Below are 14,122 nucleotides of genomic sequence, written 5' to 3'. Positions count from 1 at the left end.
GTTTAACATAGTTTAGTTATAGGATCTCATTTATCACCACATGACTCGAGGAAATTGTTTGCATGCCTTTTCATGTGATGTCGCGACCTCATGAGTTTATTATAAATGACACCCTGCTTTTGAGCTTAAAGGGATAGTTCACTCAAAAATTTGAATTACTCATCCTCAAGTGGTTCCAAACCTTTAAGAGTTTCTTTCTTCTGAAGAAAAACCTGTAACCATTGAATTCCGTATTAGGAAAAACAAATACTATGGAAGTCAATGGTTACAAGCTTGCAACATTTTTCAAAACATCTTCTTTTTTGCTTAATAGAAAAAAGAAAGTAAACAGGTTTGGAACCAGGAAGGGTGGATAAATGATGACAGGATTTTCATTTTTGGGTGAACTATACTTTTAAAGGCATTGAACAGCTACTGTATACTGTAAGATGCACAATCAAACATATGTAAATTGATGTTATCAGGTACTAACCGGTTCAGCAAAGGCATTGTCCCATAGAACGGTGGCCGTGGCATTGTTATCTTGACTTCCATGAACAATTACCACCACAGGAAGAGAAAGTGTCTGAGGGGGGAAAACAATAAATATGTGAATGAGACAGATTAATGAATTCAGGGTTTCTGCAGATTTCACAAAGTCAAATTTAAGATTTTCTAAGACCTTTTAAGGACCATTATGGATGAAATTTCAGACTTATACAGTGCTAAACACTAAGGACTTTTTCTATTATCACAGTTGACCCCATCCAAAAAATTCTAATGAGTTATTTCTTAGCCACACATTCTAAATAACGTGTCGAAACAAGCACACACTAGTTGTGTACTGTACATACACATTTATTTCAACTTTTCTTCTTCTTGTCCTTCAAAGACAAAACAAAACAAAACAAAACAAAACAAAAAACAAAAACAAAACAAAACAACATATTGGTAAATAGAGTTATAAATGGAGTTTTGTTGAGTTTTTTGAGATGGATTCTTGGTGATTGGATTGGGTAGCTTTACATGGACATTGGAAAATTAAGACCTGTTTTAAGACCTACTGTAAGACACTATTTCAGTGACTTTATGAGCCCTATCATAAACCCGGTGCAACATGTTTTTGGCGCAATTGGACACAAATATCTTTACATATGAAAAAAATTAAAGGATTAAAATGTTACAAAAACTATTATTTTCTACATAAATATAAAAACCAGTGCGTTCATGCCTTCGTCATATCGGTGGACATTCAGTTTATTTATGACAATTTACATTTGCATAATGTTATTATTATTAGTAGTATTATTTATTATATGCATGTTTTATATTTGTTTTAATATAAAAAAAAGTTTACATTTGTCCACCTGTCGAGTTTTGGAGACGTATGCATCATCATATGGGGCATAGAAATAAGATGTGTGTTTGGATATAACTCCGTTTTTTGACCACATTTGGTTATTATTGTTCATTTATTCTTCTGCTGGAAATTAGAGCTGAATTTAGAAATAGTTTCGAAACAAATCTTTGCGCTTAACAAACAAAATTACTAAATTAAATATGTAGGCTAATGGTTGTCTTCAGCGGATTGAGTTTCCACCATTTCCTTATCCAGGAAAGTAAAAGAGTAGCGTAAAAGTAAAGAGAAAGTCAAGAGGCTGAATGGAGGAGGCTCATTCTTTATCCTCGCGCTGTAGATGCTCTGTTTAACTGTTGAAAGTGAAGCATTCAGTTTTTTCACTTACAAAGTCCAACATGTAAATAGCAAATGTGGCATGGCGCGATCCACTCGAGTCTTAAATGAGGAATGGGAGAGGATACTCGGATTGGTTTATTGCACGTTATGCTCAAACACACCCATGACTAGGCCCACACGGAATCTGCGCAGAATTCCGCAGATTTTCCACAGATTTCCGCAGATTTCCAGCCCATCATTAATTATGTTATATACTTGAGTAAATGTGTGTAAATCTATATTTATTCAGTTTTTAAATTAATTACAGTAATATTATTGACTAATATAAAAAATGTTCATCTGATTTATGTACAATGCAATTTGTAAAGTAATATTTTCTGTCTTTTAGTAGATATATTATATGAGAGACTTGCTTTGTTTACCAAATAAAGTGAATATTGGATTTGCATTTTAAACATTAAAATAAAAGTTAAAAAAATAAAATTTTTTATTTCACATATTAAGGTTTTAGTTATGATACTCCCAAAATAATTTCAGCAGAAATCCGATGATTTTTACCAAAATTCTCTGCAGAAATAGCAAAAAATGTCCACAGATTCCGTCTGGGCCTACCCATAACTCATTAAGAGAATAAGCACAACCCTGTTAGACCATGCGCCGGGGCGCAAAGTGTATTTTTCCATCCTTAAAATAGCAAAAGTGAATTCAGACTTTGCGCCTACAGTAGATCATTAAATTAGAGCCCAATGAGGCCTAAAATGGAATCTTTGAAATTTAAGACATTTTAAGACCACACAGATACCCTGGAACTAAGCTGTGAATTGCATTAATTGCATTGAATTGCATACTGTAAGTATTAGTAGTAATTGTTAGGTACTACTGCCCACGTTTTTGGAGTCAAATTTAGCTTGTTTCACTCTTTTTAACTACATTAAATTTATCAAACTGACAGTAAAAATGTTCGTATTAACCCTTGTGTATTGTTCAAATTTACTACCCTTATGTTATGTTGGTGGCTGTTTTTGCCACATTGACCTGCATTATAATGACACTTTTTGATAGCAAAGCCATGACAGCATATAATCATGCATTCTTTGATCATTGCTGGTTTGTCCTGTTGGGAAGAGGTAAAATGTGTCATTTTTATTGTTGCCCAATAGTTGGCAGCATTAAACCTTTAGATAGGCCCGTGCAAGTACGCTTCTGGCTTTTATATAGAGTTCTATGCTGTAAAACAGCAGATTATAGTGTGCGTGCGATAATACACTTACATATTTACTATGCTTCTATATTTTACCTCTTTCCAATGTGGAAAATCACCAACAATCAAGAATGCATGATTATATGCTGTCATGGCTTCGCAATCAATAATGGAAGTCAATGGGGCAAAAACAGCCACCAACATAACAAAAGTGTAGTCACTTTGCCCAGAGTGTATTGCTGAATTTTTTAAAAATTTCAAATTTTCCCAAAATATGTGTCAAAGTAAGATTTGTCACCATAACTCATTCCGTTTGCTGAAACACATAGAAAGTTATGAGCAAATTAGGACTCAAAATCACCTAAGAGTGGATGAAAACATACCCAACAGCACACAAGTGTTAATAAATATAATATGAACATATAAATGTCTCACCTTCACCTGAAACCCCAGCTCATTTCCACCAACACTGAACTGCGATTCGAACAAAATGGTGAACTTCTCTTCTGTAACAGATTCTGCCCCTCGTCGGTCTGAACGCCTGATCCGCTTTAGAGACTGAAGGAAAATTGAAAAGAGAAAGCAGACAATGACAGAGAGTGAAAAGAAGATCTGTTTGTTCATCATAAGTCACTATCAGACCTATTGCTGTTCTTCATCTGGTGTAAATGGCAGTAATAATTATAACGGGCTGAGTGTTTTCCTTTTCGTTCCCTCTCGACCATTAAAAATTTATGAAAGGAATGTAACAATACTATGAGCTATGAAAGCCTAATGCATCAAATACGACAACACAACATGCCTATATTCAAACTGCATATTCAGTCAAAATGTCCCATTAAACCACGATACAAACATTTACTTCACAAGTCAGGCTTGTACTGTTACTCAACGTTCACCGAATTCATTTTTAATGCTTAAATCAAGAATACACCCCTGTTCTCTAAGCAGGCAGAGTAAATTATGAATAAATATAAATGGTTGCTGACAGTGTACTTAGAAACTTGATCACTGAAGTTGACACACTCAGGAGTTTTGTCTAAAATTAGCCTTAGGTGTACTTACCATGTTCCTAAAGTGTGCACTGAGGGTGCCTGTGGTCTGATGGTACTCCATCACACAGTTATTATTCAAGATCTCGCCACTGCTATCACTGGAAAATAGACACAAGGATAGTTGACAAACCGGCAGTAAAAATTTGTAAAACATCATATTTATGTAGGTTTAAGATGTTTAAGATTAGGGCTGCAAGATTAGGGCTGCGACATTGCCATATTTTGTTTTTCTGCAATATTTATTGAGATATGAATATAATCTCACCAGTTAGCTTGAATAGCTCTTCTTGGAAATAATTCATTATTTTAAACTAATTTGGGATTATTCTGGATGTGAATCATGCATAAAATACAATAAACAATTTAAAAGCATAGATAAATAGAATAAAGCAGGGATGCACGATATATTGGCGGCCATATCGTTATCGGCCGATAAATATTATTTTTAAGGTTATCGTTATCGGTCCGATGTCAAAATTAGCCTGATATCTTTAAGCCGATAGATTACGTAATTATACAGAACTGCCTGCCTTGCGCGTGGGTGTAACTTGTTCAGACTTGTCCAGTGAACTATAACGGAGCTTTCCTCACATTGTTTATTCCTTCAAAGTCTGCCTTTTCTTCATGTGGTATTGCTGTGCGTTAATAACTCAGTAAGTAACCATGTTCCTTATCATTGTAGATATGTTTGTCAAACAGTTGACAAACTGTTTATCATAAACTTTTTGATCATTTTTCCCGCAATTGACAGCAAGAACGAACATAAAAGCATTGTCTGATTGACAAGCAGCACCTACATGTGTTCGAAAGAATCTAAAACGCCAAACAGGATGAATTTATGCCGCATTTTCTAAAGTAAAACATACTATCTGTATTTAGCTTTTCTCTTGTACGGTGGCTCTGAACTGCTAAAACACCTCACAAATTGCTTTTTTTTCACTTTAGCTCTTTCATTATATTTAAAATATATTTAACTTGCTTGTTAATTAAATGCCATTTTGTTATTTAACCTAATATTTTTATGCTACAGTCAAGGTGCATGTTAATTTGCTATGCGAAGAAACGGAAATAATTTATTTTTGGCATGCTGATTTATGTGAAATCATGAATATAGGTTTATATAATAACCTTGCAATTATTGCTTTTTTGCTTTGAGTATAGACAATACTGTTTATGAGATCAGTTCAAACTTTTATGAAGTTTTTAAAATAAAATCAGTGGTTCACTGAATAAAAATATAACATTTTGAAATATTTATATTTATCAGCCTATATATATTGGCTATCGACCTTTAAATCTGAAGTGTTATCGGTTATTGATATCGGCCAAAAAATCCATATTGATGCATCCCTAGAATAAAGCAAAGAAAATTAAATACATTTGCAGTGCTTTATGGTTTTCTGGAGAGCCAAACAGTATTTAGATATAGAAATGTAATAATCATATGTAAAAGCACTTTCTAATCTATATTGTAAATAGCTAAATAAAACAAATCTTTAATAAACTTACAAAATGTACAATTTCCTGTGCATTAATGCAGTCGCGGGTTTTAAAAACGCATGCATATGATTAACTTTTATTATGGTTAATAATGTTTTATTATGGTTTACTATGGTTAAACATGTTTTCGAAATTATGGTTCATGTTGAAATATAATCCGATAATCGATGCTGAAACTATATATTGTGCAGCCCTATTCAAGATTATATAAGAGGTCACTAACTGATCAATTATTTTATACATAGCAACAACAACAAAAATGTATTTATCTATTTATTTATTTGTTGTTTATTTATTTATTGTCACATCAGCAACGTATGCCTATTTTGTGGCAAAATGGATATACATAAAATATTGCATGATACAAAACAAATTCGTATTACAATAAAAAGTTATTTAGACAAATATATAGGATAGAAAGAAATCAAATTCACACAAAAACATATTCAAAGTTAAATATGATTTAAATATGATGAATTTTTCAGTTAAATTTTTGATAAAAAAATGTAAAACTCTTCCTGGTGGTACCTTTTTAAAAATGTCCATCAAAGTACTCTCCTTATAAAAAAATTTCTTAATGGTGTTCAAACTTCCATTTTCCAACAAAATATGTTTTACGGTAAGAGCAGCCTGGCAGTAATTACATTTAGGTGGTGCTTCCTTATTCAGTAAATACAAATGAGTCAACCTAGAAAGTCCAACTCAACATCTAGTATAGACAGTTTGATCATGCCTGGTCTCAAAGATATAATTTGCAAAGTGTACAGCAACAACAACAAAAAATATGAAAATTCTATAAGAAATTCTGAATAATGTTTTTGTCTCCATGATTTGTTAGATATTTCCAGTAAACAAGGGTGTCACACCAAAGGACAACAAAACTAAATTGTATAGTGGTTCCAAAAAAGCTAAAGATGAGACAAAAACGTAACAGGCCACAGAAATTTTGAATCAGACATGATCTTGAATAGGTTTCTTTAACGAATTAAAGTTTTGAGGGGAATTGCTTGATTGAAATTTATCATATAGTATTAGTGTCACACCAGAGGACATGATTTTCAGTGTCTAAATGTATTTTTGAAATACATGAATGAAAAAACTATTGTCATTTACTAAAATCACCCGCTTCCAGTGTTATCACTTGACTGACTATAGCGCTATCAGTGGTTATCAGCTGATAGATATGGGCCAGTAGGGACCTTATGTGCTTACTGGTAGGCTCATGAGGCTGTCATCATCCATCCACATGGTTAATCAGCTATACTAATAGAGAAGACTCCGGATCCAGATCTGTGTTGACATTATTGTTACGGTTGGGTTTAGGGTTGGGATAGATGTTAATAAAATACAATTAATGGTTGATTTAATAAATAATATAAATAGTTCTTGTTAACTTCCGGCCACAGCCATATGTGATCTATAGCTGATTAACCATGTGGATGGATGATAACAGCCTACTAGTAGGCACAGAAGGCTCCTTCTGGCCCATATCTATCAGCTGATAACCACTTATAACGCCCATTTAATCAGTGATAACATTCAAATCGGCTGCTATTATAGCCACTTGTAAAATTAGGCCTGAGGTAATTATTATGATTTTACGATTTTCTTTTTAACATTGTGAGACGGTCACACCATAGAATTTAAGATTTGGCTCAAAAAGGTTAAAAGAAATTTAATACAACAGCAGTTTTTATAACATGTTTAACCTGCATTTTAAAGTATGGCAATACTAATTATACTCATTCTTGTCATGTGTGACAGTGAAAATGCAACATCACGTCAACACAGAACATCAGTCTGCATGAGCTCATTTAGTCAAAAATTTGCATTTTAGCTCAAACTCACCACCAAATGCTTGCAAAAATTAGGCTTGTTAATTAGAAAAAAAGAACTGCATTAGTAAATGAAGGATAAAAGTAAACATGCATTGTTTTAGCAGCTCCAGGGATATTTCGCCAGTGCACACTGAATGAGTCATCAAATGCACCCAGAGGAGTTGCTAAATGTGATGCAATGCTGCGTTTCTGCTCACTTTCTGGTGTTTTCGTTCTTGAGAAGGGCCTTGGCTTGTTGTTCGCTGATGATGGTGGCTTTGACCTGCGGCGGGTTCATGTGAACGTTGAGTTTGCCGCCCACCAGGAGACGCACCGTCGCTGCAAATTTCGTTTGTGTTTTCAGCACCTGAGGCGGCTGCTTTTCGATGATGAAGGTACTGTGGGGAAAACACATACACATATATTAGGTATAATGCACAGTTAGCTGTGCATTAAAGGTCCCATGAAATTAAAATAGTTTTTTAGATGTTACTATTAGTATTGTTAGTTTTTAAGATATCTTTAGGCTAGTGTGCTTGAAAACAGTGACAAAATTCACGTTTAGGAGATATAAAACTGATATGAACATGTAAGGCTTGCAGTTTGTCTCTGCAGCCCTGTCCCCTTCAAGACACTTCTCATTTGCTTTTCATTTGATGCCCTTGAGCTTAAGCAATTCTTACTGGCAAAGCGGTGATAAAACAAAACGCTATTGGCTGTTTTTTAAAAAGGGGAGGAGCTACACTTAGTCCAACACTCTCTTCCTGTTTCAGTTGAGATGTAGTCATACATTGCATAAAAATGCACAATTCAAAGGACTTCACAGGACTAGGTATGCACCAATACCAATATCAGTATCGGGTCAATACTTGGTTAAAATTCGAAACTAGCGCTCATTTTATATATGAACTATAATTTAATTGAAACAAATCTAAGTAGTATTAGAATCTGTACTTGGTATCAGCAAGTACACAAGTGAAGTTTCATAAACTAATTTCGAGAGGAGGATGTGATATGATTGAGCACGACTGGCTGCTCATCTGTAATCAGTAATAATCCAATCAGAATGATCCTAGTTTACAATAAATCTATCTTCGTTTTGGAAGAATCCCCCCTTTCACCCCATCTCCTCCTTTCCCTCTCTTTTCCCTTTTTTGATGTTCTGCATCACTACGCTGAATGATTTGAGTTATTTGACAGATACAACTGTCTAAAATGAAATAAAAAATAAAACAAAAGTAAGAATAAATAAATTGGAAAAACTCAGCTTAACATCAGAGCTATAAACACACGTTACTAGATATTCACATAGTAAACTGTTTTGAATCTTAATAAAATTTAACAAATAATAGGTTTTTATGGGTTTTTAAATAATATCTAATTTGTAGGGTTACAATACCGATACAATACTAGTATCGGAAATACTCGTCGATTCTGCAAAAATTCTGGCATTGGATATGAGCAAGTATTTGACACTATAAATTCATCCGATACCATCCTTTAAAATGAGACATATGCCCGCTAACTTTGCTTAACCCAGAGTGAACCCAGAGTCAGTTCTTCTTTAAGCAGTGAAGAAAAGGTTGATGCAATATTTTACTTTAAAAAATTTACTTGGATATTTTTCTATATTATTTATATTCATTTTCAATACACTCACTGGCCACTTTATTAGATACACCTCACTAGTACCTGGTTGGACTGCCTTTTGCCTTCAGAACGGCCTTAATCCTTCGTTGCATAGATTCAACAAGGTGCTGGAAATATTCCTCAGAGATTCTGGTCTATATTGACATGATAGCATCACGCAGTCTATCACATCCCAAAGGTGCTCTATTGGATTGAGATCTGGTGACTGTGGAGGTCATTTGAGTACAGTGAACTCATTGTCATGTTCAAGAAACCAGTCTGAGATGATTCGGCTTAAGACATGGTGCATAATCCTGCTGAAAGTAGCCATGAGAAGACATAAAGGGATGGACATGGTCAGCAACAATACTCAGGTAGGCTATGGCGTAGACACAATGCTCAATTGGTACTATTGGGACCAAAGTGAGCCAAGAAAATATCCCCCACAACATTACACCACCACCAGCAGCCTGAACTGTTGATGCAAGGCAGGATGGATCCATGCTTTCATGTTGTTGATGCCAAATTCTGACCCTACCATCCGAATGTCACAGAAGAAATCGAGTCTCATCAGACCAGGCAACGTTTTTCCAGTCTTTTATTGTCCAATTTTGGTAAGCCTGTGCGAATTGTAGCCTCAGTTTCTTGTTCTTAGCTCACTGGAGTGGCACCCGGTATGGTCTTCTGCTGCTGTAGCCCATTCGACTCAAGGTTGGACGTGCTGTGCATTCAGAGATGCTCTTCTGCAGACCTCGGTTGTATCGAGTGGTTATTAGAGTTACTGTTGCCTTTCTATCAGCTGGAACCAGTCTGGCCATTCTCTTCTGACCTCTGGCATCAACAAGGCATTTGTGCCCACAGAACTGCGGCTCATTGGATATTTTCTCTTTTTCGGATCATTCTCTGTAAACCCTAGAGATGGTTGTGCGTGAAAATCCCAATAGATCAGCAGTTTCTGAAATACTCAGACCAGCCCGTCTGGCACCAACAACCATGCCATGTTCAAAGTCACTTAAATCACCTTTATTCCCCATTCTGACGATCGGTTTGAACTGCAGCAGATCGTCTTGACCATGTCTACATGCCTAAATGCATTGAATTGCTGCCATGTGATTGGCTGATTAGAAATTTGCTTTAACATGCAGTTGGTACATAATAAAGTGGCCGGTGAGTGTATATACAAACAGTATATTTGCATGGTTTAATATACAATATATTTATGCCTTTGCATTCCTAACCGGGCCATATATCTACCTAGTTTGTAGCAATTGAGATTGGATTCGTTCTGATCCAGTACGTGCTATGCTGGACACCGTGATAGAGATGCATTCAGACACAGATGGTTTTTTAAAAGCATAGCTCCCATTAGCTCAATGTTTCAGTGACAGCGAGGCCCGAGGCTCTGAACACACACACACACACACACACACACACACACACACAAATGAGCCTTCGCCTTCCTCCCCTGCGGAAGGTGTGAACACCGCCAGCATGAGGCATTAAAGGAGGACAGCAGAAGTTTGCAGACATTCCCGGTGTGCCATGAAAGTGACGCCTGAATCTCTCGGAGAAGCAGGCTCTGTTGATTTCACACACACTCACTCCAGCACATGCGGAGTGAGCGACACACAAGCACTCCTTCATGTGCCAATGAGATGCACATTTTTTCATCTGGTAAAATGTGAAAGGGAAGTTAAAGTTCAGCCGGAAAGGACCGTTGCGTCACTATTTACTCATGCTGTTGCAAACCAATTTTGATATTTCTTTCAGTGATATGAAAAAGACTGAGGGATTCGAGTTTTCAAATGCATGAGGAAAGTAGCATAAATATGTATACAGAATAAAATGACTGCCGTCTGAATGTTTTAGATGAATCAAATGAACTTTTCTAGTCATCCCAACTTGCACCAGTCAAGCTGAGTAAAAATATACGAAAGCTCTTCAGAAAAATTTTTGTTATGCTGGTTGAAAGTTTCCTCACATCCTGATAGCAATCATTAATTTAAGCGGTGTAATTTTATGTATCTTAATATTCTGTGAAGGGTGGCACGGTGGCTTAGTGGTTATCACTGTTGCCTTACAGCAAGAAGGTCGCTGGTTCGAGCCCCGGCTGGGTTAGTTGGCATTTCTGTGTGGAGTTTGCATGCTCTCCCCATGTTGGCGTAGGTTTCCTCCGGGTGCTCCGGTTTCCCCCACAGTTCAAAGAATATAGGTGAATTGATTAAACTAAATCGACCATAGTGTGTGTGTGTGTGAGTGAATGTGTATGGGTGTTTCCCAGTACTGGGTTGCAGCTGGAAGAGCATCCGCTGTTTAAAACATATGCTGGATAAGTTGGTGGTTCATTTCACTGTGGCGACCCTTGATGAATAAAGGGACTAAGCCTAAGGAAAAGGAATTAATGAGTATTCTGTGGAAGGTATAGGTGTAGGCCTGTATTTTGTGTTTAGGGGAACTTCATTAATCAGTGAAGTATTTAAAAAAAAAACTGGAGATACAATGAAGTGGTGTAAAACTTACTGGAATTAACAAATACCATTCAGCAAACTACAAATGACCTCAAAAACTCTTTCTATTCAGCCAATTACATGGCAGCAACTCAATGGATTTCGGCATGTAGACATGGTCAAGACAATCTGCTGCAGTTCAAACCGAGCTGTGACATTCGGATGGTTCGGTCAGAATTTGGTGTCAGCAACATGAAAGCATGGATCTATCCTGCCTTGTATCAATGGTTCAGGCTAGTGGTGGTGGTGTAATGGTGTGGGGGACATTTTCTTGGCACACTTTGGGCCCATTAGTACCAATTGAGCATCGTGTCAACACCAGAGCCTACCTGACCCTTGTCCATCCCTTTATGACCACAGTGTACCAATCTTCTGATGGCTACTTCCAGCAGGATAACGCGTTATGTCATAAAGCATGAATCATCTCAGACTGCTTTCTTGAACATGACAATGAGTTCACTGTACTCAAATGGCCTCCACAGTCACCAGATCTCAATCCACCTTTGGGATGTGGTGGAACGGGAGATTCGCATCATGGATGAGCAGCTGATACTGCAGCAACTGCGTGATGCTATCATGTCAATATGGAGCAAAATCTCTGAGGAATATTTCCAGCACCATGATGAATCTATGCCACGAAGGATTAAGGCAGTTCTAATGGCAAAAGTGGGTCCATCTCGGTACTAGTAAGGTGTACCAAATAAAGTGGCTAGTGAGTGTATATTCACTCATTCAATTTCCTCGAACCAGAAACCTTCTTGCTGTGAGGCACCAGAGCAAACCACTGAGCCACCGTGCCATGCAACAGTATATAATAAGTGTAATAACAAAATGCATGAAGTTGATTACAGGGATACTGATATTGGTACTGATCAATGCTGCTTTCAGTGCTTTCTTTCTCTCTCTCTCACACATACCCACCTGGTGACTAAAGTGGAGATGATGTCTGTGATGGTGCTGTTAAGGTCAGTCAGCAGCTCTTCAATGGGGCCTGGAATGGGCAGCTGCTGCCTCAGATGCTCCGCTCGCCGGATCTGCTGACGGTTCTGCCAAATGGTTTCTGCCAGCTTCTCACACCTGTACTCACACACGCACGCGCACACACACACGCACGCACACACACACAAATTCAAACAAAAGCATCTACATGTGTTGTGTATAGGTTGTGTGAATGCAAATGTTTTGTTTTTTGTGAAAGTACAACATGCACATGTTTCTGATTGTTTACATAACTGTTATAGTGTGCGATGCTTTATTTAGCTACTGTATACACAAGGGGACAAGTGTGCCTCCAGAGAAAAAAAACTCCCTACAGGGACTTTTGTGGAGCTTTCCATTTTAAAATAAAATAAAATGTTGTAAATATAGCTTAGTATAGTTTAGTAGTTTTTATTTATATATATTATATGTTTATTAATAAGATGGAAAATAGAATAGATTAATCTTTATGGTCTTGCCCTATTTATGGTCAAATTATATTCATTTCAGGGGGGAAAGGCTGTATTTATCTGATAAAATAAAATAAGATAAAAATAAATAAAATAAATAAATAAAATTTAATAAAAATACATTTCCAGCAAAGTCATATTTCTTGAATTTAAAAAAAAGTCCTAATCAGATATTATTATAAACCTCCTAATAAGAAAATAGAAATAAAAACATTTTCTTATTATTTTTTTATAGTCTGGCTCTACTTAAATAAAAATAAAAATATATAAAGTAAAATAAAATATAAAATAAACTTAAATAAAAAATAAATAAATAAATGAAACAAAATAAAAATTTATTTCCAGCGAAGTATTATTTCTTGAATTTTAAAATGTAAATAGATAAAAAATAAAATGTTGTAAATATAGTTTAGTAGTTTAAAATAATAGCTTAAAAGTAGTATTAGCATATATATTTATTTTATTTACATATTATATTTGTACTAAAAAGATGGAAAATAGAATAGATTAATCTTTACGGTCTTGCTTTTTTATGACCAATATATATTTATTTAAGTAGGGAAAGGCTGTATTCATCTAATAAAATAAAATCAAATTTCCAGCAATGTCATATTTCTTGAATTTTAAAATATTAATATATGTAGTTTAGTAGTTTAAAATAATAGTTTAAAAGCAGATTAAAATAATAAAATAAAACCATTTACTTTCACCGTTCCTGCACTCATGTTAGTATAACTTCCAAAAAAACTATGGACCAAACAAATTATTCCTTAGCCACAGATTTTAAATAATGTGTCAGAACGAACAAAATATTGCTGTACACATACACTTTTTATTCAACAAAAACAACAACTGACATTTAAAGAAATTACTGTTATGTATCTAAACTATGCACAGTATAGTCTGTCCAGGCTAAAGGTCCCAGATCACCAGTTAACTATACATAAATGGAGAGTTAATTTTCTATTAAATGTATTATCTTATTGTATTTTTAAAGGATGATAATTACAGCATATTGATAAAATAAAATGTTGTAAATATAGTTTAAAAGAATAGTTTAAAAGTAGTATTAGCATTCATGTATTATTTATATATTATTTTTGTCTTAAGATGGAAAATAGAATAGATTAATTTTTATGGTCTTGCCCTATTTATGGTCAATATATATTAATTTTAAGGGGGGGAGGCTGTATTCATCTGACAACATAAAATAAGATAAAAAATAAAATAAAATAAAATAAAATAAAACAAAATAAACTCAATTTCCAGCAAAGTGCATAAATGGAGAGT

The 14,122-nt window shown here is 35.2% G+C and overlaps 1 protein-coding gene across 2 annotated transcripts in view; it reads right to left on the bottom strand.

Moving 5' to 3' along the window:
• The window catches only part of stat5a (signal transducer and activator of transcription 5a), a 225,205-nt gene that overhangs the window by 45,531 nt on the left and 165,552 nt on the right, over positions 1-14,122 (bottom strand). For both annotated transcript variants that reach the window (XM_056453251.1, XM_056453252.1), the window contains 5 exons: positions 12,306-12,461; positions 7,467-7,646; positions 3,942-4,029; positions 3,312-3,434; positions 473-565 (listed from right to left, as the gene is read on the bottom strand). In XM_056453251.1, the coding sequence (XP_056309226.1) occupies positions 473-565; positions 3,312-3,434; positions 3,942-4,029; positions 7,467-7,646; positions 12,306-12,461 (640 nt within the window). The remainder of the gene's footprint in view (positions 1-472; positions 566-3,311; positions 3,435-3,941; positions 4,030-7,466; positions 7,647-12,305; positions 12,462-14,122) is intronic.

The sequence above is a fragment of the Danio aesculapii genome, chromosome 3 (assembly GCF_903798145.1).
Source record: "Danio aesculapii chromosome 3, fDanAes4.1, whole genome shotgun sequence".
Taxonomy (NCBI): domain Eukaryota; kingdom Metazoa; phylum Chordata; class Actinopteri; order Cypriniformes; family Danionidae; genus Danio; species Danio aesculapii.
This window is presented reverse-complemented; position numbering and strand designations above follow the sequence as displayed.